Consider the following 27,452-nt stretch of genomic DNA (forward strand, 5'->3'; position numbering starts at 1 on the left):
AATGCAGACATGAAAGGGGTGGGTTGTCATGAAAGAGCTTACATTCTAATTGGCAAAGGGTACAGCTGAAACAAGTGTAATGAGTGTAGCTTGGGACAGTTGTGAGGGTGTTTAAATGTGGGAGTAGGGTAATCTCTAATAAAGATGGATTTGCAAAAAACATATAAAGATTTGAAGGCTGTGGGAGAGTTTGTGGTAGTGAATTCCATAAGTGAGTGAGAAGTCTTGTAGTGAGATGTGGTTACAAGAGGCAAGAGGTAAATCTAAGAGCACGCGAGGGGGAGTATTTGATATGAGATTCAAGATGTTTGATGAGGTTTTGTAGTTGAGGGCTTTGTAGGGAAGTGTGAGTAATTTGAATTGGATACTGGAGGACACAGGGAGCCAGTGTAAGGTGATAGATATGGGGCAGCGAGAGAGAAAGATCAGTCTTGCGACAGCATTAAGAATGGATTTAACCAAAGATAGATGACTGAGGAGAATGCTAAATAGGAGGAGGTTGCAGTAGTCAAGGAGAGAGATTGGATAAACCCATTGGCTTTAGTTGCATATGCTCTGCTACCATTTCAACCTAGTACAATGCATGCATATGGTTCTGAAGAACCAATTAATTCCAATCACACCATTCCCACGCGTGTTTTACTTGCTTTCAGACATGTGGTATCTGTATTGCTTTTTTACTTGGGTTGGAGAGGCCAATAGTGACCTCCAAATGCTAGTAATGCCAGTAGCAACCGCATGTAAAAAGCTGTCTAATTTTAAATAAAGTTTTAAAATGATGGGAGAGAGAGTAGGTCATTGGTTTAGAACACTGACCATTTAATAATAACACTGACAAGTTTGCTGGAGGTATTGGTTTGAATCCAATGTTTATATCCTTGGGTCTTCGCTGTCAATTTGCTCCTCTTTGCCTCATCCACAAGATTGTAAGCTTCATTATGCAGGGCTGCATCTGAAAAAATGTTTGCAAAGAACTGCATAAAATCATAATTGCTTGGTAAAATGTAAATAAATAGTAGTAATAAAAATGAGGCATTATGGGCCCGATTCATGTTCAGACGTAACTCCGTTTGCGTGCCGTATTGTGCGTGAAATAGCTCTACGCATGCGCAGAAACAGACCTTACACCAATTACCGCAATTGCATACAACGATGCGGAATCAGCCGATGCACTTATACCTGCACCAGCTACAGGACTGGCATAAGTACTGACTAAAAGTACCATTATGCATACCACTAGCTAGCATAGAACGTGTATGAAAGTTAGACTGACCCTAATTAACCCATTGTATGTACATTTATGGATTAAGAACATTTTGATTTATGTATTTAATGTAAAAAAAAAAGATAAATGTTTTTATTATACTGTTTAGAGTTGTTCATTTATTTGATAATATAAATTTTATTTATGCGCTCCATGAACTTATATTGCACATATGCTTGTGCATATACTATACTTCTGGTTGTTAACCTACAACAAGTACCGTTTAGGCAGAGCGTACCTACACCTGGATTCGAATTGAAATGCATCCTGAGATCTGCTTGGATTTGAATATAGTCGGAAATACGCTCAAGTTGTTTTCTAAAAATGCAAGTTGCTTTTCAATTTGAATCAGGCCTTATTTAATCAACGTGAAAATAGTACTACTTTTGGCTTTGTGTGGAACTTGCATTTTTTCTTAATATTACAGTTTAGTATTACATTACATACAGGGAATGGTATTTTCCTCCTCCGCAACCTATTTATTTGATTTATATATTATCACAACTCTCTTATCTATGTTTAGGAAATGTGTCTTCTATTCCAGCCTCCCATCTTTTACTTCAGCTAATTGACCACTAACTTTTGTTGTTGTACTACCCTCATCTAATATTTTTGATTCAACATATATTTGTGTTTTACACATAAAGATTAAAAATACATAAATTTGCTATACACTGTATGTAGTGTGTGGGGGTTGTAAGTATTTTGAATTCTTCCACTTTTGATGTCCGGTGACGTCCAACAGTTACAAATTTGGAACCTTTTCGTATTGCGCAGATTGAATGTCAGACTAGTCAGCAGGTGTACATTTTACTAGCAGGATAATTTGCTTTACATATAGTTGAACCCAGAACAGAGAACAGCTGCTTTTAATCGGGCACAATAAAGGGGCATTCATTGACCAGCTGTGTGCGAGGGAAGGGTGCAGCTTCTTAAAGGCCTAAAAACTGGCAGGGATGGCAGATATAGTGAAATAGTTTTCTGGCTCGGAGTATTCTGTTATCTACATCTCCTTTACTGAACTAGGATTTATTTATAGGGAACTATATTTGTAACAATGTGACCCTGTTAACTTGTGGATTATTTTCTATTTGTTTGGGGCCTCATACATTAAGGAACGTAACTGGCGATTTGTTGCGTATAATGAGCACAATTACTCTGCGCATGTCCAGAACCGGACCATACACCACAGAACACAGCAGCTTTAGATTAATCTTTGAGCGCAAAGGATGCTTACTAGAGGCTACGTTATCAGGGGTGGATTGAGGTGGGGAAAGGGCATATGCCCATAGTTAATGTACAGTAGGGGCAAGCCAAGCTCAAGTGCACGCAGCAGTGTCTGATTCAAGGTCTGCATCTCTAAGAAATATTGTAGGAGGGCTTTTCAGTCCCTGGTTCATGGAAGATACGGGAATACTCAGCTGCACTCAGTCTGCAATATTATGTAGTAATGTAGTTACATTGACAGGTGTCGTAACAAGAAAGCTATTTATGGAGCAGACACAGGCAGTTCAGGATAATCACAGTTGACAAATTAATGGGTGCCTGACAGTCTCTCTGATGGAGTAAAGAATCACATTTATTACATATTTTTTCTGCTGTATAGTTTTAGTTGAATAAATCACAGTTGAATCTGTGATTTATGCAACTTTGAGTTGACACTCTTGCTGATTGTGATTGGCACTCAGTACCTCTCTATAGCTTCAGTGCTACCAAAGGCATTCCTATGGCCCTTTTTTCACATTCTTTCACAGTATCTATTCCCTTTAGCTCCTACATTTTATAGTCACTGGTGGACAGTCTCTATACACGCTCTTTGGAGCCTCTCAGAATGGACATCCACGCTCCTAACACTCAGGTCTCTAACAGGTCAGACAGACAGCAACTTGCCGCACCTCCCAAACTGTCACCGCGACTCACAGAAGCATTACTTATTCCTCACTGCCACTCATTGGGTTTCAGAGTAGCTCTTACTCGCTGGCACTTGGTGACCGCAAAGTCCTGGAGTCTCTGAAATTATACTGGCTCAATCTGAGCACTCCGTACCTGGCACTATACCTTGCCCCAATGTCTGTTGGTAGGGCACTCTAAGAACCCTTTCATAGAACATAGCTTAAGCCTTAACTTAAGGGTTTAGTGTTAAACTGAAAGAAATCAAAAGTGAAGAATAAGTAGTTTTTGTCCAGGCACTATACTGAATATTTAAATCTAGTACTACACTAAGTTCTCCCACTTCCCAGAGGTGGTTCCATTCACAAATGCATCACTCAAACACAATCATACAGGGGGGAGGGGGGCAATACATTTATAAGGTAAAGGCCTAGTAATACATGTGTAGATCTGAATTATTTGCATTAAATAAATGAAGTTTTTAGACATAAGTAAATATTTTCATCAAGTTCTGTTTTCCTCCTCTGCAGCAAGTTGCCATGATAGGGGCAGATATCTCTGTAACTGAGCTGGCAGAAAGTGGCTGACATACAGCCTTGAACAGTCACAGACTTAAAGCAGCAGTCTCTGCTTTTTTACTTCTATCAGATCCCATTAGAAAACTCACCAAGGATGTGGAAGGGCCTCCATTTGTCTGTTATGGATTGGGAAGATGGTACTTTGCATTTTAACAAAGCTATCTTGATAACACAGAATAACAGAGCAATCTGTGCTAGGGAACTTTTTCTGTGTTGGGAACTAATTTGTATTAAAGTGCTATAAACAATCTTGCAAATATAGCATATAGGCATATTCACAAGAAGCCATAAACTTAATCTGCAGTTCAAAAATAATCACTTAAAATGTCAGAGTGTAATAAGTTGCATTAGTTGCAAAAAGGATATAAGTGCTGAGGATGGTTAGTAAACGTATGTGGCGGTCAAATAGGTTGTCGCTAAGAGCAAAGATGATCATATGCACATAGCTTTTTATTTTCTTTATTGATATATAAGCCTGATTGTGTTTTAGAGTCATGCGTCAATTTTTTGTTTAATGATACTTTAACTGTTGCCAGTGTCGGACTGGGGCATGAAAGGCCCACCGGGGGACTGCAACACTAGGGGCCCACCAGAAGGGGTGTGGTCAGCCATCATAGAGGCGGGACCTGACACTAGAGGGGGAGTGGTCAGTCCACGAAGGACAGCTAGCACCTTAGTGTAGTATATAAAGCATACAGTGTGTGTATAAAGAATACACAGTCTTGACCTGCCCCTTAGATTGGGCAGAACAGTCACCAAAAATCAGGATTGTCCCACTAGACCAGGTTTGGCTTACCATCAGAAATTGCCATCAGAAATTGTGGGGCCCAGTACAAACGAAAGAGTCTGCATCCCCCCCCATCCCAATGTATAGTGTGGGGTATATTACATTACATACTCCATATTACGCCACACATAGTACCCTCAGATTATATTATGCTACACATAGTACCCCCAGATCATATTATGCTACACATAGTACCCCCAGATCATATTATGCTACACATAGTACCCCCAGATCATATTATGCTACACATAGTACCCCCATAGTACCCCCAGATCATATTATGCTACACATAGTACCCCCAGATCATATTATGCTACACATAGTACCCTCAGATCATATTATGCTACACATAGTACCCCCAGATAATATTATGCTACACATAGTACCCCCAGATCATATTATGCTACACATAGTACCCCCATAGTACCCCCAGATCATATTATGCTACACATAGTACCCCCAGATCATATTATGCTACACATAGTACCCCCAGATCATATTATGCTACACATAGTACCCCCAGATCATATTATGCTACACATAGTACCCCCAGATCATATTATGCTACACATAGTACCCCCATAGTACCCCCAGATCATATTATGCTACACATAGTACCCCCAGATCATATTATGCCACACAGTATTGCCCCCAATTCACATTATGCCACACATAGTACCCCCAGTTGATATCACGCCACACATAGTATCCCCAATTCATATCATGCCACACATAGTATCCTCAATACATATTATTTTTGTTACATTTAGATATGTGCATAGTGTAGGAACCCCCTGTGTGCTCACCTTCTACTCAGAGCGCCAGAGGAAGGGGGTCTGCGCCTTAAGCTCCCAAAACTGCTCCACTACTCAGCGCGCCAGCAGAAACATGGATTTGCTCTATGTGAGCCTCCTGTCCGTAAGCTCCGCCCTAACAGCAGAGGGGGCGGAGCTTCAACGAGGACGGGCCTGCCGGTGATTAGACCGGCTGCCCGGCAGGCCAGTCCGACGCTGATTGTTGCAGTTCCAACTACATAAAGGCTCTAAGAGATGCCCATATAGTAAATAAATACATAGCAACTATCCAGCTTTTATGTATACCGTGTTAAAGCATCTTTAGTGGTTCTTTAGAAAAACTGACGGTAATGACTTGTAAACCAGTCACATATACTGCTGATGCAGAGGCACACACACCTTAAGATGTGTACTGCTCTGCATATAGGTGGAAATATGGTATTTTTCCATACGCCCTTTGTGTACAGTAATTTACTCTCACTTTGCCAACAATTCTTCATCAGCCCCATGTTGGTCATTTTAAAACATTTAGACAAACTAGCTTATTGCATCCTTGTTGTGTGATTACAGGGATTTTCAGTGGTCGTCTAACCTTCCAGTCAGTGGGGAGCTGAATGAAGCTACAGTACTTCAGATGCATTTGCCGAGATGTGGCATGAAGGATGTTAGTCAAACAAATTGGCTTCTTGGTAGTCCTCATTATACAAACAAACGCAAGAAACGCTACACAATGAAAAGTAAGTGAGACCTTATTTTCAGCTTTCTTTGACAATTAAGGAAAAGCTGATATCTCATAAACTACTTTTTTTTATTATTGTAAAATGATTACATATTTTCTCTTTGGAATGAAGTACAATCAATAATTAATTATATTGTGTGCTATGAGATTTATTTTGATTAATGAGTGAGAGATTTGCATTTTGCTATTCATGACATGTAGGAGCTTAAGGATTTTTTTTTTTAGATCTCCCCAACAGGAACAAAGTCAATATATCTATATTTAGAAGTTGTATGTAACGGGTCATTTCTAAACAGTGCCCTGTGGCCCTTCTGATGCTTGGGTCAGAGTGAACCATGAAAAGAATGAAGTTGCTTAAATGTTGAAGCTGGCACTGTACAGTGGTAAATTTTAATAAGGACGAGTGGGGTGGGGTAGCCTGAAGCCTAGTGATCTGCATCATTAACTGGTACAAGTATATACTTGCAGGAAGAAGCAGCCTATTTGTGAAATGTGTATTGGGACCAACATGTGTAATTCAGACAGTCTAAATACACCTTGGCAGAATAATAGTCTGACAGTAGGTGATCAGGCAGAAGAATAGGTGGTTGCCAGTAGTGGGAGAACCCCATTGCTAGAGTACCATCCAAGTCTTAATAGGCCGATGTTAGTGTGGGACATTGATTATAGTAGCTGCATCACAGTCAAACTGAAGCAGGTTAGCTGAGTGCATGTTCCTTATCTTATGTGCCAAAGTGCATTAAAATAGGGACTCTATCAATGCCAAACACTTAGAAGATATTTTTAAAACTTGGTATGATCTCTGGCAAGTAGGGACCATTAAATATGTAGAGTATAATATTGAACTGTAGTTATATAATCATGGGGGCTATAAGCAGTAATAGTCAAGATTTGACTGCCTTTTGAGGAGAACTGTAGAAATACATTCAATTTTATAGGTATCATTTATTTCAAACTGTTTTTACAATCCGTTTACATAGTGGGGAGGGAATTAGACTAGTAGGTAAATCCAAATTTGTAGAAAACCCAGGCATACATTAAATCTCAATACAATTGTAAGGGTCATTAACCAATTCAAATGATAAACCTATCTGCATATTCACCATAAAAGCTCCTATGTAGGCTACATTAAACAGAGAAGGGTTATTAGATAAAATAACCCATAAAAAGAAATGCTAAAGCATAAAGCACGTCCAACGATCCCATCCCAAACCAAAGCAGCGTCCTTGGTGGCACGGTTTACCAAACCCACTCCTCAGGAAGCCCCTAACAGTGCAGTTTTCCAGGTCATAAGTGAATTCGTGCCATCAGTGCATATATTACAATGTGTCAGTCAGTAATGAATACGTCTGTGCTCCAGCAAGACGATATGGAAAACCTGCAATGTTAGGGCTCCCTGAGGACTGGGTTTGGGAAACACTGCCTTCATGGAATAGTGGAACTGGTGACTTTGTGAGGAGGTCTCTTCTCTATACAATCATTGTTCTAGTAAATGTACAATTATTATTTTTTTAATCAGAATAGCATCCAGCTTATTTTGTACCATTGTTAAAGGTAAACTGGAGCTCATTAATATAATTTATATTGCATGTGATGTTAAGAGTTATAAACCTAATGTTTTAATGTTGTATTGTGTTGTTAACGTTATCACGTACCCCTAATGTCTAATAAAACCTCATATATTTAAAAACTTAATAACATGATTTAATGCTAATTTAAATATTTTAACTAGATATGTGGCAATAAACTATAACAGCGGTTCCCAAAGTGTGCACCGTGGCTCCCACGGGTGCCGTGGCGCTGTCACAGGGGTGCCATGGCCAGGGAAAAAAAATAAATAACTTACCAATCCGGCAGCGCCTGGGACCCAGCATCCTCCTCACTTCTCACTGAATGTCGGGCACCTGACATATTCAGTGAGGAGCGGCAGGAGAGGGGAGGTTGCTAGGTACCAGGCGCCGCCGGATTGGTAAGAAGACAGAAGAAAGAAGGCCAAGTATGGCAAGTAAAGAAACAGAGGAAATGGTGATAGGAAACAGCAATGGAGGGGGCAAAAGAATGAACGAGGACGCAGAGTGCGAGATGAAGGGGCACAAAGTGATGATTTTTATTGTTGTTTTATTTTGTTTGATCTTATTCCTCTTAATGTTAGCTGTAAATAATTCTTTGACATAAATATAATTGAACAAAAATAATATACAAATATTCTTTTCCCTTGGATTTATGTATATTATTTTTGCAAACAACTTACTAAGTATTTCTGTCCTGACCTAAATACTTATGTTACGTTATTTTGACCCGATTACTTATAAAACGGAACTGCTCGGTTATTATTTTGGAGAGGTGCCTTGAAAAAATTCTGGAGACTCTAAGTGGCGCTATATAAATAAATGATGATGATGAAGGGTGCCGCGAACTGAAAAAGTCTGGGAACCACTGCACTATAATCTACAAGAACCTTGCTTGGGAGAGTTGGGCCTCCCAAAGTTTTTTCTTGTAAATTTACACTGACATTATCAATAAATTCTAACGTTGTAGCATCTTTTTCAAGAAAGTGAAGAAACTGCCACAATGAATGTGTTTTCTATGAAGTCATTGTCCTCGAAGCATGTCCGCTTTGAATGACCTTCATGAACTAGAGAGAAACTCTGCGTTTCCATCTGTGGTGACCTTTAGCCAGTTTCAACAATTCCTTTCTTTTTCTTCTTTGCTGTTTTGTAACCATTTAAAATAAGAAACAGAAAATCCCTAATTCTGGACCTCACCAGACAAGTTTACATCACTTTCAAGCAAGCAGCATAACACAGGACCAATTAATTCACCAGCTCCCTCCCCCCCCCCCCTTCCCGGCATATAAGGGCCTACACAGTTGTCTCAGACACTGTCAATGTTTAAATGATTTCAGATTGTAATTAGTTACAGACGTATCTCTTGGTAAATTTAAACTGGGAGTCTCAATCTATGTTTCCACATATGCTCTTAATCAGAAAAGCATCTGTTTTACTAGATAGGTAAAGAAAATGACAAGCATATGTCCTTTTCATGCACTATCATGCTGGGTTCAAACTTTACATTTTTAAAGTATATCTTCTTTTGCTGGGCTTTTATAATATGTACAACGTTGAAATGGCTTCTTTCTATTTATTCATAGTTTGCACAACCTGTAGGTGAATGTTGCATACAGCCTACAAAACCACTACCATTGTATTGGAACTTGGGTTATTTGTACACCTACTCCCCATGGCTCAGTGTGCTTTTATATCCTGCAATGCATCACTACCCTAGGAGGACAAGATGGGTCCGAATTATATGTTCTCCATGTTACTGTGACTCCAGCCTTCTATGTTATTACAGGTTTCCCTGTCCTAGTGTTTGTTACTGGACATGTTTAATATAGAATGCTTAGTTTCCTAGAATACTTGGATGGAACAAAAAAAAAATGAAATAATTTAATTATGCTCTACAACTAAACGATTAATATGGGCAGACTGGAATTCCAATTGGTCTTTATATGCTGTCTATATTCTGTGTTTCTAAGGCAAACTTTAGAATGTTATGTTTAATTCTACCATTCTGACAAACCAGAAAATAATTACAATTTTAATTTCTACTTCTTGTTACAAAACTTCAGGTACATCAATAGTCTCTTCTTGTTAGTGGGGGAAATACCCACTTCTGTGTTTTTTGAACAACTTTATTACAGATGAGAAAACTGACAAGGGATAGTCTTAAAATAATCCAGAATACAGCACAATAATCTATACTTGCCAACTCCCGGAAACAAGTTTCCAGGAGAGGGGGCGTGACTGGAGGGCGGGAGGGGGCGGGATGAGGCTAAGTGTGTCATTTTGGCCCCGCCCCCACGGCACCGCTGCGGGGGCAGAGCCTAAATGACGCAATTGGCCTCGCCCCGCCCCCTCCCACCCTCCAAAATGGTGTAAAACCTGGGATGCGGGAGAAATGTCAGCCGAATTTCGGGAGTCTCCCGGACTTTCCGGGAGAGTTGGCAAGTATGCAATAATCCTATAATTATTTTATGAATATCAGCAGTACAATTTGAATCAGCAGGCGTCGATGTTACCCATAAATAAATATAAACTATCCTTAACTAAAAAGGCAGTGCCTGAGACACGGATTCTGAGCACAACGTAAACGCATGTAAATTGTCTCTGAATACTCCTGAATTCAACAAGAAATAGATGTGAAGATACGTGCACTAATGAATGAGGTGTAGGTCAGCTCTGCTCTACTAAACAGGACACTGCAGGATACGTCCAAAGCCAATGTGGATTGTACATTCGCAAAGGAATGCACACAAATAGTATTCATTCATGTCACCTTGTAATATAGACATTTTTTTTTTCTTTCATTTTTTACCTATGATACTTAATGTCTATTGAATATAAAATTCATTTTTACAGTTGCTCCTATTTGCAAACACATATTAGAGCAGTGGATCCCAAACTTTTTCAGTTCGAGGCACCCTTAGGATCTCCATAATTTTTTCAAGGCACCCCTAAGCCAAAATAGTTACCAAGTAGTCCCCTGCTTTGCTTACTACCGGCCCTGGCCGCGGCACCCCTGTGAGATCGCCACGGCACCCTGCACACAGTTTCGGAACCACTGTATTAAAGCATGCATACAAGTCAGTTATCATTACTGATCAGGACTTAGACTAGCCCGGTACCTAGAGCAAGAGATACGGCAGAAAAACAAGTAACTTTGAGATGCCCAAACCTTGATTCGAATGTGGATGTGAGCGCTTGAGTTTGGCTTGTCCTTACTGTACATTGACTATGGGCAAACGCCCCTTCCCCACTTGGTTCACTCCACAAAATTGTAGGCTGTAATGGGCGTCCTTCGCGTATGAAGACGGTGCGGACATGACTGCGTTTACTAGCGTATGGTCCGGTTCTGGGCATGCGCAGTGATTTTGAGTACAATATGCTCAAACTTGGCAGATTTGATTAATCGGGCCCTTAATGTTGAAGTTTAGATATAGGCATCGACCTTTCAGGCCTCAGCACATCTGTATGTCAAACTAGTGTACAATCTAAATATTCCCTGTAAAATCCATTGTGTAACACAGTGCAGGTTAGGCCCTATTCCGTGACCTAAAGAGTAAATTGATTGAAATGGTCAAATGTTGAAACACAGAACCTATTAAAAGACCTCCTCCCCAGAGACTACTCGAGGACCAAATTTTTTATTTACATCCAGATGCAACACCAGATTCAGACAGTCACAACAAGTTGTCACTATGGAGAACCAGTGATGCTAAGACTTTCTGGGTATTTTAGTACAATTCCAGTAGTCACAATTAGAGTATTTGTTGTAGTGCTCTATTTATACAGTATGTAGCTTTAAACCAGCCTAATTATTATCATCATCATCACCATTTATTTATATAGCACCACTAATTCCACAGCGCTGTACAGAGATCTCACTCACATCAGTCCCTGCCCCATTGGAGCTTACAGTCTAAATTCCCTAACATACATACACACACACACACACACACACACAGACACCTACTAGTATGTTTTTGGAGTGTGGGAGGAAACCGGAGCACCCGGAGGAAACCCATGCAAACACGGAGAGAACATACGAAATCCACACAGATAAGGCCATGGTCAGGAATTGAACTCATGACTACAGTGCTGTAAGGCAGAAGTGCTAACCACTGAGCCACCGTCCTTATTATGTTGCACTCCATTTCATCATTTTAATTGGCTTGACACAAGAATAATAATAATTATTCAGTCTCCAGACTGAAAGATATTCGAAGTTTGATGGTGTAAGCTTACCAAGGAGCAGGAGAGTCCATCTATCCCATCACAATAAAGACGCTAAAAGGGAGTAATCTGAAATCCCTCTACTTAAATATGTCATTACTTGAATACTGGACAGAAGCTCTCCAGATGCACATCCTAGCTCTATTCTGAAAGGATTTGTGCACATAAGTGACATGAAAAGCCTTCCTCCGTTGGATCCTTCTAGCACCACGTTTTAGGTAAATTATGTGAGAGAGTCCAGTCTGAACAATGGATATTAATTGTGCTGGGCCTGGAATGGCAGCCTATCGAGGTCATTGTTCAACACCTGGTTAAAGTCACCCAAAATCAGCAATGAGACCGTAGGTGACATTACAAATTTAGACATAATCATATTGGATACTTCTAATGAGAATTAACAAGGACCAGTGGTGGAAGTGGGGGTGTATATGCTGGTATGCCATACCACCACTTCTCCTGTTGTCTTCATTGTAACACTATAACATTCCATTCACTTCCATTCCCAATACATTTTTCAGACCATCACAGTTCAAACACTGAAGAGGACTGTATAATATACCAATATTAAAGCAATAATATTAAACATTGCATATAGGAAAATAAAGTGACTACATAGATGCTGGTGAAACTCTTACATAGGGAAGTCAATTGACGTGCAGTCACGATCCATATAGGTATTTTTCAATGAAATATCCTTTGGTCACAAACATGAGTTTCCTGCAGGAGGGAAATTTGGAGGTTATTTTTGTTAACACACAATAAACAGCCTCTTCCCATAACAACATAGTGCAAAATAAAAGTCACCAAGGGCCTAGAAAAGAAGAAACGTCTGACATCTCTGTCCATCGCCGTGTTTATATTAACAGTAGAAGCAGATTCCAACAGCAAAATCCTGTAACTACCATAGTTGAAAAATCTAACATTAAAAAACAAACGAGTACACAAGTATTCTGCTGTGCAGGTAAAATATCTGTTAACAGAAGGGAGTCATTGAGGGTTCAAGACTTACGACCAACAATGATATAGAATGAGCTCTGATTTGGGAGGTCATAACTATTCACTGGTCCATTAAATGTGGCATGACAATATTATTAGAGCCACACATAGATTACTGAATAACTGAAACTTAAACAGGAGTATAGTTGCCCTGCACTTGTGTACACCAAAAAGTTATTGATCATTATAAGGAATCCCTTGTATGTTCTCACAAGCAGGGGCATATTGGGAACTTAAAGTGGCCCTAGAAAAGAGTCTAGAAGTGGCCTTGTGGGTGGGACCAAATCAACTGTAGGCAGGGCCAACAGAAAAGGAGGCGGGATTAGTACAAAGTTGACTATGCCACCAGAGGGTTGTAAAGTGCTAAAATGCCCATTACATACCACGCTCCCCCAATATTCCCACCGGTGGGACAAACAGAGCCCTAAATCAGGACTGTCCCACTGAAATTGGGACAGTTGGGAGGTATGGTTATTGGTTCACCCACATAATGGCTGTCTCCTCTGTACATGAGTGATGGGTACACTTTGACTAATATATAGTGAGTAGGACAAAATGAGCAACTAAATTTAGCAGTAGCAAACCAGTAACAATATATACATATATACAACATTTTCGTTTTTATTTAATAACATGGTGCAGAGGAACTGCTAGTATAGAAAAATACAGCTGGCAGACTGTTCTGCTCTCTCCTATCTGTTCCTGTTGCTTACCCTACCTGTGGCTGCCGGCGTCTCTTAATCAGTTGCTGCTTGTCTGGATCCTGGAATGCTGGGGGCCCTATTTTAGAAAAAATGGGTACATGAAATTTTGAAAACTCCAACAAGCTCCGGTGTTAAATTAATAGCGCCTAATAATTAGGACTCTCTCCAGCCCCAACATTAAAATAATAGTAGTATTCACATTTAATAATTTAAATCTATTTTCCTCCCTTCAAGCCCCAGAAATAAATAAAAAGCATTTACGTTTACTAAACCATTTCTCACAACCATCCCGGCATTAAATAGTTCATTATCACATTTTAATAAATAGCCCTTCCCCCCAAACTCAGCCCCACATTCAATTAATAGCCCCAAACCACCCCAGCATTAAATGAAAGTTCCCGCCACCTCACCATAAATTAATAGGCCACACTATTACCCCACAAATAAATGAATAGCACCCACCATTAAATAATTATCTCCAACCCACAGTCCACCATTAAATTAATAGCCTACCTCCCACCCAAATTACAGTAGAGACTGCACCCCACCCTGGCAATAAATTAATAGGTATATTTATTAAACATAAATGCTATTTCCCCCAACCATCGCTGCCATTAAATAATTCATTTTCACATGTATTAAATAGAACTTATTCTTTCCAAACTCACCCCCACATTCACTTAATAGCCACCCCATCTTACATTCATAGGCCCCACTATTAAATTAAATTGCCCCATCATCACTCCACACATAAAATAGCATCCATTAATTAACCACCAGATACTTCACACCCAAATTACATTGCCATATGCCCCCCTGCCATCACACACACACACACACTTACCTTCCAGTTGTGCTTTCTTCTCAGCACACATGGGATGGCACTTGTCATGTGGTGCGCATCCCATGTGACCTCTGTGGCCACACATAGAAAGAGGAAGGGATCTGTGGCTATTAGAGGGAAGATGGCTCTTCCTGGGGAAGGGGCCAACCACCTGTTTATCCCCCCAATTTTCCTCTGGCCAGCACCAGGGCACCAGGCTGGCGGCATTACGGTTAATATGACTGGGAGGGGGGGGGGCACTGTGTTTTTTTCCATTTATTTATTTTGACACTGTTTACTTGCAGTATACTTACTGTATAGCCGCCAGACCCACTTGCATTACCGTTTTAATGCTGGCAGTGTGACTGTCGGCATTTTCACTGTCGGCAATCATACTATTGGTATTTTATGTGTCGGGATTTCTTACATGTAAGTCTTTAGACTGTTGACATTTCTTCCTTTTCAGTATTTATAACGTTACGTATTTCCTCTTTGTCAGGATTTTCATTGTTGGCATTTTTGTGTCTGTCATATTTGCGTCTGTGTTTTCAGCGTAGGAAATTCGTACCCAACCTAAACAGTTTGCCTTCATACAGTGATTACATGGGGAAATGGTTATTCCAGGTACACATCATTAAAATTACTTTGTAAAATACAAGAAAGAACTTGCAACTGAATGCCTAAAGCAGAGGGCTTTCTCAATAGGACGAGATATACAAAAACAATCTTTTGCTTAGTTTAATTGTATGACTGAGCGGTATAGTTTTGTTTGAGTTGGCTGTCAAAATAGCAACACACACTTTTTCCATCACCATTAACAATTGTTATTCTGCTATTTTAGTGTTCCCCACACCTCTTAAGTATAATAAATAATGTTTACCTCCATCTATTTTAATTAGCATTTAGTTATAATTACTTAGAAATAAACTTTTTTTCTCTTTTAAATAAATGACACATGCCAAGTTCAGTATTTGTTCAGGATTCAGTGCACTTTTATCTGTTGTTTAAATATATGTTGATTATTTTCTTATATTATACAGTGCAAGCCTCCAACATTCAAACAGGGGTCAAATAATCAAGTGTGGCTGATAAAACTTTTAAGTGAAGAGAGAAATTATGATTGAGAACTGGTTCCCTTGGAATAAATGTTATTTCGATTCATTGCACAGTCTGCTTTACCAGCTACAGCTATGTGTCTTAAACCAAATTAAACATTTGAGGTTTGTGCATCAGCTCACTATCCTACATTGGCTTGAAATCACCTGCTTTCATCACATACACCCTTTTGCTCTAACCTGAATAGAACAAACCACACCCTGGGGCTTAGGAAGGGAATGCTCAAAAATGCTGAGAATTTAATTTTGAGAGTTGAAAGGATCACAGGATTTTGTAGTGATTAATGTGTACAAATGATAGTGTGTGTCCAAAGCACTCATTTTGACTATGCAAAAAGACTTGAATTTTGCACAGCCTCATAGTTAGCGGTATTTGGATCTCTTACTATACTTTTAATGTGAAGGCCCGTTTAATGTAATAAAAGCTTCACGTCCACAATTTTTACATGTAATAAACAGGCCTGGTGTCCAATTTTCTCAAGTCTACTTTAAATCATAAATTATGGTAAACCAAGCACTTTAAAAGAGAAAAAATTGAAAAGTTTATTTGGCTGAAAGGGTTGGTACTAAAGTGGTAGTATATTAGACTTGTGACATTTACACCATACTTGCCAACTTTCTAAATTTGGCTTCCGGGAGCCTGCCGGGGAAGGTGGGCGTTATGGGTGGCGGAGCTCCAAAATTTGTGTAATTTTGGACCTGCCCCCGTGACGTAATGATGTAAACGCGTCATTTTACAGCAGGGGGCGGGGTCGAATCCCAGTGAATCGCAGTGTTTTGGACCTAATTCTGCCCACGATGCGGGAGATTGCCACACTCTCCCGGGAGTCCGGGAGACTCTCGCAAAATGTGGGAGTCTCCTGGACATTCCAGGAAAGTTGGCAAGTCTGATTTACACTTCTGCGCAGAGCGCCGCTGGAGATTACATCACTCAGGCCCCATAGCACATTACGGACGGAGGAAGCTCAGAGTGTTGGCACCTTGATGTGCGCTTGACAGAACATTCAGGAGCACTGGTGTAAACCCAAGGATCTTTGCAATGCACCCAATTACTCATTCAGTGGCGCACGCAGGGGGGGGGGTTCTAGGTCTCCAGAAACCCCCCTCCGCTAACCATAGTGGCACTGTCCTATAGAGCAGCCGCGGCGCTGTCAAAGAAGCGTCCGCGGCGGTGCTGTATTGTATACAGCACTTGCGCGGACGCTTCTTTGACAGTGCCGCGGCTGCTCTATAGGACAGCGCTGCCGAAACGGAGCTGGGGCGCATGCGCAGCAGCTCTCGCGTGTTTTTTTTTTTTGTCAGGGGGGGTTTCCGCCCCCCTGACAATCCTGCGTGCGCCCCTGTCATTGTCAACATTACAGTAACACAAACACATTTTCTATTGTGTGTCTTGTTATTGACATTCTCATTGTCAGGACCATTTTAAAGGAAAAAAAATGCAGGTGACCCAACCCAAGGTAGCCCACTATGCGGCTGGTCCGAGGGGTAGATGCCCCACTGCCCAGCCAACCCAAGTGTACAACCCAAGTGTACATAAAAGTTTGAATGGTTAGTGCAGTACTTGTTGTATAGTGTAGGATGTTATAACTTGTATTTTATACCCTGTATTGTACTAAAATGTATGCATGATTATGTTTAACGGTGTACTGTGTACACTTGAATGTAACGTATTGCTTGTGTTTTTTGTACTTTATACAAATAAAGTTACTTTTTCAATCAAAAAAATCAGAGGGGGAAATCCACATTTCTGTAAGGGCTAGGAGACCAAAGATCAGAGTGATGCTGCCGCTCGCCCAATATGATGTGGCCACACCCCTCTAGTAGGTGCATCTCTGAAGCACAAATTGACCTATTTTCAAATGTGCCAATATTGAGAGAGATACAATATATAATAATATGCAGTAATGCTACTGGTTTAGAAAAATGATTATTTTGAAAAATAAAATTTAGTTGTTAAATTGCAAACTATGCAATATATTTTCTTTGTGTCATTTTAGTGACATAAGTTATAGTGTATAAATCAATTGCAGTTCACATGAATCACATGACATGACACACATATCCGTCAGAGGACCTGGGATATGGTATGGTGTTATGACGTTTACCTGATGAGTAATGCAGACTGCAGGTGTCTGCACATAATGACAATGTCACAATGTTATAGTTAGTCAGTGAACCATGTCATTGCAAGGCCAGGTATTAGCTACAGGATACAGTGACTAAACAGATTTGAATCTGTCTGAGGGCAGTGTTTAACTATTAGTATACTGATTATTGATGTTTTCTAGGGTAATCTGTTTTATCATACATTTATCTAAGTGGTTTAATTAATGACCTCTTTCTGCCTTCTTATCACATCCTTTGTAAGTCCTTGTAATTAGCAGCTTTTGTCAGATCCCTTTCATAGTTTTGCATTCCTGCCTTTTAGATGTTTCACATTCAGGTGTCAATTTTAGTGTACTTGATGATGATTATGATTTTCAGTGATAACTAGAGTAGAACAGTTGAAAAGGTAGTATAATCCGTTCAAAAAATATTGATAAAAAGAGACATGGGGGTATATTTACCAAACTGCTGGTTTGAAATAGTGTAGATGTTGCCTATAGCAACCAATCAGATTCTAGCTGTCATTTTGTAGAATGTACTAAGTAAATGTTAACTAGAATTTGATTGGTTGCTTGCTATAGGCAACATCTCCACTTTTTCAAACCTGCAGTTCAGTAAATATACCCCATGATCTTTCTGGAACTGTATAATCTGCCACAAACCTACAGTAACTTTGTTACTACTGTAGTAAATAGAGGTAATACCTCTTGTAGTAATATGTTGCAGGCTGTAGTTCCCTCTGGTCAATTGATAAGTCAGAGAAGCTGGAACGACAATACAGAATGTTATCCTGTCCATACTAAGAATTTCTTTGTGACCCTATTTCTTCCTTTATATAGTCTTTATTTATAAACCTGGACAAATGTTTGTACAAAATTACAAATAATCATTTTCCATACAGAACTTGTGTCCAGTGTCCTTTTTTCTTTATTAAAGTTTACAACAGAACAAGTAGAGCGAAAGAGTAAGAGGTTTTTTTTAGGGGGGGGGGGAGTAAATGGTCTGCACGATATATATGGTAAGGCAACTAGTGACACACAGATAAAAGCGCCTAGAAATTAAGGTGAATGGTCACATGGGTTATTTATTGGATTATTACACTGGGAGGCGATGCTGAGGGCCTATAAATAAATGATTTGTACAAATCCTCCTCTTTAAATTCTAACCAGGTTAACCATGTGGCTGCAAACCCTAAATGTCTATCTTGGGCTGATAAAGTAATATCCTCCATGGTCATGTAGAAATCTATTGTCTGGAACCATTCTACAACTAAAGGTGGTCTTTACGACTTCCAATGAACTGGAATCACCGCTTTGGCGGCATTGTTTAGGTGTTCTAATAAAGGCATTTTGTAGAGCGTAATGAGAATTGTGGTGTGGAGTATAAGCCAAAATCCAGGGTCCTCACGGACCTCAACCGCAATAGTCTTAGCTGAAATCCGGAAAACCTCTGACCAAAACGAGTAGATTCAAGGGCATTCCCACCAGATAAGGAATGGCGTACCTGTAGCCAAGTTACATCTCCAGCAGGTAATTGGAATTGTGACCCTATTTCTGGTCGCTAGAAACTGTAAAACTGTGTTATTGTTACACCGAATAAATCAATCTGAAGTTGTACAGTTTAATAATGAAATACTGTACTTTCTAATCACAGAGGTTAACTTCAACTTTTTCAGCTGTGCCAGGTAATAAATTACTGTTCTCTTGTAACTGTTATAATTGAATCAAGTGATATATTGTAGGACAGTATCAGCAGGATGTTTCCTCTAATAGTTTTAGCAGGACACATAAGGCGTAAGGCTCTGTGCTCTAGGTGGGCACTGATCTGCTCTGAGTGGTAGGATCATCCAGTCTCAATCATACAAAATGCTAATTTAAATGTTATGGCTTTATACAAAGAAATGTTATGCCGCCATCATTTGTAAAGCCGAATACGTAATTGTAATTACCTAATTGCATGTTTGCACAACACAACTTGGAATTTAGCCTGGAGCTTTATGACTTAGTTGGGTCGCAGAAATCTGGCCTGCATTATATGTTCCAATACCCTAAGCATATACTCACTGACAACAAAATGATCTCTTCTAATGCTTTCTATTTCAAATTTTACTTTTATTTTAAACATGTTTGTTTGTATAGATCATATATATATTTTGTCAAGCTTACAATATTTGTGTTTCCTGTCCTGCAGATAAATGGTATAAACGCCATCTAACGTACCAGATTGTGAACTGGCCATGGTACCTGTCCCAGCATCAAGTGAGAAAGGCGGTTAAAGTAGCGTTCCAGCTGTGGGGTAATGTCTCTTCCCTGACCTTCTCAGAGGCTGTAAGTGACTCAGCGGACATTCGCCTGGCATTCTTTGATGGAGAACACAATGATGGTGCTAGACATGCATTTGATGGACCAGGTGCTGAACGCTTCCTTCTTGAAAACTTTGTTTTAAAAATGTACAGTGATATCTTTTAAGGACACTAAGCAGACATTGCTGTCCTGCTGGCTGCAATAAAAAAATTAAAACAATATTTTTAAAACAAGCTTGAGAGACTACTGAGGCCCAAAAAATGCTGAATTGCATTGTCACTATAATTGTGTTTATTTAATGTCTTGATTTATAATTTCTATATTGAATAGACGTGAATAGCCATGTGCTTAGGAGGAGTAAAGGCAAACATGAATTAATGATATTTAAATGACAATATTTGAAGCACACATTCATATTGCATGTGAGCTACCATGAGAATCCATGTAAAAGATTGTGCTTTTCTCTAGGTAATGTCCAACACTGCAGCAAGGGACAGCAATTCTTAAACTGTGGGACAGACCTCTTTGTCCGCTCTTTCCTTATTTTTAGATGAGGTCTGCATGCCATATTCAGACAGACTTACATAGCCTGGAGAGAAAAGGAAATGGGAGAGGAACAGTGAACTCAATAGAGAAATATATCAGAGAGAGGCAACAGTATTAAAGTAAATACAATAAACTCTGATTTATTAAGGAAAGTGGCAAAACCATGTTTCATTGGAGGGGGATGTCAATTTAAAATGTGAGGAAAGATTTATGGGTGGGATATGGCATGTCCTAGATCAACTTAAAATTTCAGTGTAAAATTAAAACTATTAAGTATTTGTGTGCTACATGAAAAACAGTCAGTATTTAACTTATGTGCAAAATAATAAACTCATTTTCACCCCTTGCATTGTAACATTCTTTTGTCCAGGAGAAAACTTACTCTTTTTTTTGCCTTACTTTCCTTATTGAATCAGGCCCAGTATGTGTAAGAAGTGTCCTTATGTGCTAGCAATTCCAATCACTGAGTGGTTATTGACAATGCCACACACTACTGTGACTACACCGGATGGCTCATTTTCATTTGTTATATACACCATCATTTATTTGATATACATGTGTTTTTATGCCTTGTGTTTCTCTCAGGTGCATTTCTTATATAACAAATTTGCAACCTGCACGGAGGATCTTGTATAGGGCACCAATATAGCAAACACTCTTGACTTTTGAATTAATACTGGTAAGGATAAATTTATTAAAAATAAGAAATAGTGTCATGCAGGAAAAAAAATAGATGTACATAAGAAAATTGGTTAGCTTGGCTTAAATGCATTTTTTTCAAATACCTCAAATTATGGAATGTTTTACTAATGTAATTGAACAATTGGTAATCTGCGGTTCCTCTATGCTATTGAGATCTCACTGCCACTCCAAACCTTCTGATCTTCAAAATTTGGTGTTGTATAGGAAAACCACTCTGTTACTGCACTCTTATTCACATACTTCTTCTTAGAACACTGCTCCCCGGGAATCCTTTTGTTTGGTGAGTTGTACCAATGGGTCTGTGAATATTACAAATGTATGCTTCTTATAGGCTAAAATCTATTGTAGGGATTGTACTTCCTCTAGAAGGGATCCTTGCTCATGTTTTTTACGTTTTTGTAATAGGCGGTGCCTTGGCACATGCTTTCTTTCCAAGAAGAGGAGAGGCTCATTTTGACAATGCTGAACACTGGTCCTTGAATGGAAAGGGAAGAAACCTGTTTGTTGTTCTGGCACATGAAATTGGACACACTCTGGGGCTCCAACACTCACCCTTCAAAACTGCTCTCATGTCTCCATACTATAAGAAGCTGGGCAAAGACTACGTACTGAACTTTGATGATATCTTGGCCATCCAAAACCTCTATGGTAAAGTACCCTGAGAGAGTTATGTGGGGTGTGGGTAGTCCTAGCCTTCAGGTGTGTTATATCAATGGGATATTAGACTAAAGTGCCAAAAATATTATCATGTAAAATGGATATACCAGTAAGGAAAGTTGCAAATGTAATTATTAATGGATGAATAATGTGGGTCAGTGGGTGAGGTTAGGGTGACCAGAGGCTAATTAAATCTGGACATTGGTACTCTGAATGAAATTCATGTTTTATCACTCTTGTTGTAGTGTTGATAAATATGCCTAAATTAGAAAAGCATGTGGAAACTGGAAACCAGGTTGGAAATGCAACCGTACCATTAATTAATACTTGGCTGACAAAGGAAAAATAAAATTAAAATAAATAAAGCTCCAGGTCCAGATGGCATACACCTAAGGGTTCTAATGAAGCTAAACTCAGAAATAGCTAGACAGCTATTCTTAATTTTCATAGATTCAATTTTATCTGGTTCAGTAGCAAGGGATTGGTGAATAGATGTGGTGCCGTTGTTTAAAAAGAGAATGAGATCACAACCATGGAATAATAGAACTGTAAGTCTGACATCAATAGTGGGGAGACCACTAGAAGGTACAGTCATGGGCAAAAGTTTTGAGAAAGACACAATTATTGTTTTTCACAAAGTTTACTGCTTGAGTGTTTTTAGACCTTTTTGGCAGATGTTGCTACGGTATACAGAAGTAAAATTACAAGCATTTCATAAGTGTCAAAAGCGTTTATTGATAATTACATTAAGTTTATGCAAAGAGTCAATATTTGCAGTGTTGACCCTTCTTTTTGAAGACCTCTGTAATTCGCCCTGGCATCTCAACTTATGGGCCACATACTGACTGATGGTTGCCCATTCTTGCCTAATCAATGTTGTCAGAATTTGTGGGTTTTTGTTTTCAGGCCATGGACCCAAAATTTCAATGTTTAGATCCCTGAGCAACTTAGTTATCACTTTTGCCTTGTGGCATGGTGCTCCATCATGCTGGAAAAGGCATTGGTCGTCACCAAACTGTTCTTGGATGGTTGGAGGAGGTTGCTCTTGGAGGATGCTTTGGTACCATTCTTTATTCATGGCTGTGTTCTTAGGTAAAATTGTGAGTGAGCCCACTCCCTTGACTGAGAAGCAACCCCACACATGAATGGTCTTAGGATGCTTTACTGTTGGCATGACACAGGACTGATGGTAGCGCTCGCCTTTCCTTCTCTGGACAACCATTTTTCCAGATGCCCCAAACAATCTGAAAGGGGGATTCATCAAAGAAAATTACTTTACCCCAGTCCTCAGCAGTCCAATCCCTGTACCTTTTGCAGAATATGAGTCTGTCCCTGATGTTTTTCCTGGAGAGAAGTGGTTTCTTTGCTGGCCCTCTTGACACCAAACCATCCTCCAAAAGTCTTTGCCTCACTGTGCGTGCAGATGCATTCACACCTGCCTGCTGCCATTCCTGAGCAAGCTCTGCACTGGTGGATCCCGCAGCTGAATCAACTTTAGGAGCCGGTCCTGGCTCTTTCTGGACGTTCTTGGGCGCCCTGAAGCCTTCTTCACAACTATTGAACTTCTCTCCTTGAAGTTCTTGATGATCCGATAAATGGTTGATTTATGTGCAATATTACTAGCAGCAATATCCTTGCATGTGAAGCCTTTTTTGTGCAAAGCAATGATGACTGCACATGTTTCCTTGCTGGTAACCATGGCTAACAGAGGAAGAACAATGATTTCAAGCACCACCCTCCTTTTAAAGCTTCCAGTCTGTTATACTAGCTCAATCGGCATGACGAGTGATCTTCAGCCTTGTCCTCATCAACACTCTCACCTGTGTTAACGAGAGGATTACTGACCTGATGTCAGCTGACCCTTTTGTGGCAGGGATGATATACAGTGGAAATGTTGTTTTTCAGATAAAGTTTATTGTCATGGAAAAGAGGGACTTTGAAATTAATTGCAATTCATCTGGTCACTCTTCATGACATTCTGGAGTATAAGCAAATTGCCATCATAAAAACTGAGGCAGCAGATTTTGTGAAAATATTTATATTTGTGTCATTCTCAAAACTTTTGGCCATGATTGTATAATAAGGGATAATATTCAGGATTCCTTGGTGCACAATAAGGCAGCACCGTGGCTCAGTGGTTAGCACTTCTGCCTCATGGCGCTGGGGTCATGAGTTCAATTCCCGACCATGTCCTTATCTGTGTGGAGTTTGTATGTTCTCCTCGTGTTTGTGTGGGTTTTCTCTGGGTGCTCCGGTTTCCTCCCACACTCCAAAAACATACTGGTAGGTTAATTAGCTGCTATCAAAAATTGACCCTAGTGTCTGTCTGTGTCTGTGTGTATGTTAGGGAATTTAGACTGTAAGCTCCAATGGGGCAGGGACCGATGTGAATGAGTTCTCTGTACAGTGCTGCGGAATCAGTGGCGCTATATAAATAAATGGTGATGATGGTGATGATGATTAGTGGGAATCTGCATGGATTTGTGTGGGATAGGTCATGTCAATCTAATTAGTTTCTATGAGGAAGTTAGTGGGAACTTAAACAATGGTAGTACAGTAGATGTGAACTACTTAGATTTTGCAAAGGCGTTTGATTAGAGGTGGAACGAGCTGTTGGCCCCGGTACAGTGAAGTAAGACGGAGGGAATCGGGGCCCACAGCTTGCTAGATCCCAGTGCAGTGGACCCCATTATATCAATAGGCCCCGGTGCACCACACCTGCTGCACTAATGGTAGCTCAGCCAATGTGTTTGATACAGTACCACACAAGAGGTTGGTTTACAAAATAAGTGAACTGGGTTCTAGGAAACAACATTTGTACTTGGGTGGAAAACTGGTTGGGAATAGAGTTGTGATAAATGGAACATTTTCTAAAAGCTTTAAGTGGAGTACCTCAAGGTTCTGTGCTGGGGCCACTCTTTTTTAATATATTTATTAATGACCTTGGTGATGGTTTAGATAGCAATGTTTCCATTTTTGCAGATGACACCAAACTTTGCAAAATAATAAAATCAGAGCAAGGTGTAGTTTCTCTACAGAGGGACTTGAATAAACTTCAGGATTGGGTGGCCAAATGGCAGATGAAGATTAACATAGATAAATGTAAGTTTTTTACACTTATGGATCAAAACCAAGCATGCAATCTATAAATTAAATAGGATAAATTTAGGGGAATCTGTAAAGGAAAAGGATTTGGGAGTGCTCGTAGACAGTAGACTTAGCAATAATGCTCAATGTCAAGCAGCAGCTGCAAGGGCCAATAAAGTATTGGCATGCATAATAAGGGGTATTGATGCAAGGGAAGACAGTGTAATTTTGCCACTATAGAAATCGTTGGTAAGACCTCATCTTGAATAAGGAGTACAGTTCTCCACTCTATAAAAAAGACATTTTGAAACTAGAAAGAGTTCAGAGAAGGTTGACAAAATTGATAAAGGTTATGGAGTCATTAAGTTATGAGGAAAGGTTAGCCAGCTTAGGCATGTTTACTTTAGAAAAGAGGCGTCTTAGAGGAGATATGATTACTATGTACAAATACATTAAGGGTCAATACAAAGAACTTTTGTGGGAACTTTTTACCCCAAGAACTGTACACAGGACACACAGCCACTATCTAAGTTTAGAAAAGAAGATGTTTCACAACAAGCAAAGGAAGGGGTTCTTTACAGTAAGGGCAGTCAAGATAAGGAATTCACTGCCAGGGAAGGTTGTGATGGGAGATTCAAAAGATATGTTTAAGAAAGGGTTAGACACATTTTTAGCAGAAAAGGGTATCCAGGGATACGACCATGACCATAATAAAAATGAAAGATAGCAGTGGATCCAGTGAGAAATAGGACTGAAATATTGGGTCAGGAGGGATTTTACCTGATTGAAACAGATTGGTGGTTGCTTCATCTGGATCAAATTCAAATATAAGTGAGGGATCGCAGGAAATCCAAAATAGATTGAACTTGATGGACTGGTGTCTTTTTCTCAACCTCATCAACTATGTTACCATACCATGGCTAGTGCTAAATCTGACCTTTCTGATAGTCCATCTTGCCTGCTTTCTCAGTAACTGTAAATGCCAGTCATCCCCTCTGCTGGCAGCTGTAACCTATTCCAAGTCTATAAATCATACTTACCAACTTTTAAATGTTCCCCTCCGGCATCTTCCGGAGGTGCGGCCGTGCGGGTGTGAGGGTGCAGGGTGGCAGGGTACGGTGAAGTGCGTCACTTCGGCCCCACTTCCACGATGCAACAACTCAAATGCATCATTTTAGCACAGGCTTAACATGACACGAATCGGTGAGGCCTCAATCCTGCCCACTTCACTAGGAAGTGGGCAGGATGTGGGAGAATGGCTTGCTCTCCTGGGAGTCCAATAGACCTACCCCGAATTCGGGAGTGGGCAGAGGGCACTGGGCAAGTATGCTATAAATCACAAAGGTTACTGATATGAACTGTTTGGTAATATGTTGCATTTATGCTTAGGGTCCTGATTCATTCAGGAAAGCAAAGCAAAATAAGGAGTACATTTGCACCTTGACAAAACCATGTTGCATTGGATGGGGAGGTAAATTTAAAATATGAGGACAGATTTATAATTGGGATAGGACATGTCCTAGATCAACTTTAAATTTTAGTGTAAAAATAAAGCTATAAAGTATTTGTGTGCTACATGAAAAACAGTCAGTATTTTCCTTATGTGCAAAGTAATAAGCTAATTTGCACCCCTTGCATTGTAACATGGTTTGTCTAGGGACAAACTTACTCCTTGCTTTCCTTTCCTTGATGAATCAGACCTGAAATGTTTTTTTTTGTGCTTGGGACTAGTTCAATATTGGAAATTGTGTCTATATCCTATAGCATATGTGCTTTCTGGTTTGTATGCTGAAAAATTAATTTCACACATTCACCTGTTCCTTCTACTTACTATATGTATATGAAATCTTTCATGATTAGGAATAGCAAAGAGATTCAAACCTAAAGTTATATTTTGATGTTATGAGACAGGAATCTTTGATAATGGGCTGATCCCTCTTTCTTGTTTTGTTTGTAAAACAGGGGCTCCCTCAAGTGGCAAACCTGTGCAACTGCCTGGGAAAGAGTTTGCAACGTTTCAAGACTGGAGTGAAGAGAGCAATGGAGATGCAGTTGGAGAACGCAAGAGAAACTATTGTCAGTCCATGTTTGATGCTATCACATGGGGTAAGAACATCAGTGACAATAAATAAAAAGTGCTGTAACTTTACATACGCAGTGTTAAACAAAATAGAATTGGGCAGTGCGGTGGCACAGTGGTTAGCATTGTTGCATCACAGCGCTGGGGGGTCATGGTTGCGATTTCTACCAGGACCCTATCTGCACGGAGTTTGTATGTTCTCTCCGTGTTTCATTGGGTTTCTTCCCACGTTCCAAAAATATAGTGGTAAGTTAATTGGCTTTTGTAAAAAGTGGAGCCTAGTGTATGATTGATTGTAAGCGCCCTGTATATTCTCATACAGATATGATACAAATTCTCAGGATGACCAGATTTCCCCTATAAGGAAGCTGAAATAATGTAGTGTGTTCGCTACAATATCTGCTGAAATAATTCTTTAGAAAAGTAATTTCAGTTTGCAGAAAAATAGGAGTCCAAAGATTTGTATTATACTCCAGACATTTTCTA

At 39.8% G+C, this 27,452-nt stretch overlaps 1 protein-coding gene across 1 annotated transcript in view; it reads left to right on the top strand.

Annotated features, from left to right (window-relative positions):
• MMP28 (matrix metallopeptidase 28) overlaps positions 1-27,452 on the top strand; it is a 57,828-nt gene that overhangs the window by 25,617 nt on the left and 4,759 nt on the right. Inside the window, exons 3-6 of the mRNA XM_075195144.1 lie at positions 5,884-6,050; positions 19,782-20,000; positions 21,548-21,790; positions 26,849-26,992. Coding sequence (XP_075051245.1) covers positions 5,884-6,050; positions 19,782-20,000; positions 21,548-21,790; positions 26,849-26,992 — 773 coding nt within the window. The remainder of the gene's footprint in view (positions 1-5,883; positions 6,051-19,781; positions 20,001-21,547; positions 21,791-26,848; positions 26,993-27,452) is intronic.

This window comes from Mixophyes fleayi, chromosome 2 (assembly GCF_038048845.1).
Source record: "Mixophyes fleayi isolate aMixFle1 chromosome 2, aMixFle1.hap1, whole genome shotgun sequence".
Classification (NCBI taxonomy): domain Eukaryota; kingdom Metazoa; phylum Chordata; class Amphibia; order Anura; family Limnodynastidae; genus Mixophyes; species Mixophyes fleayi.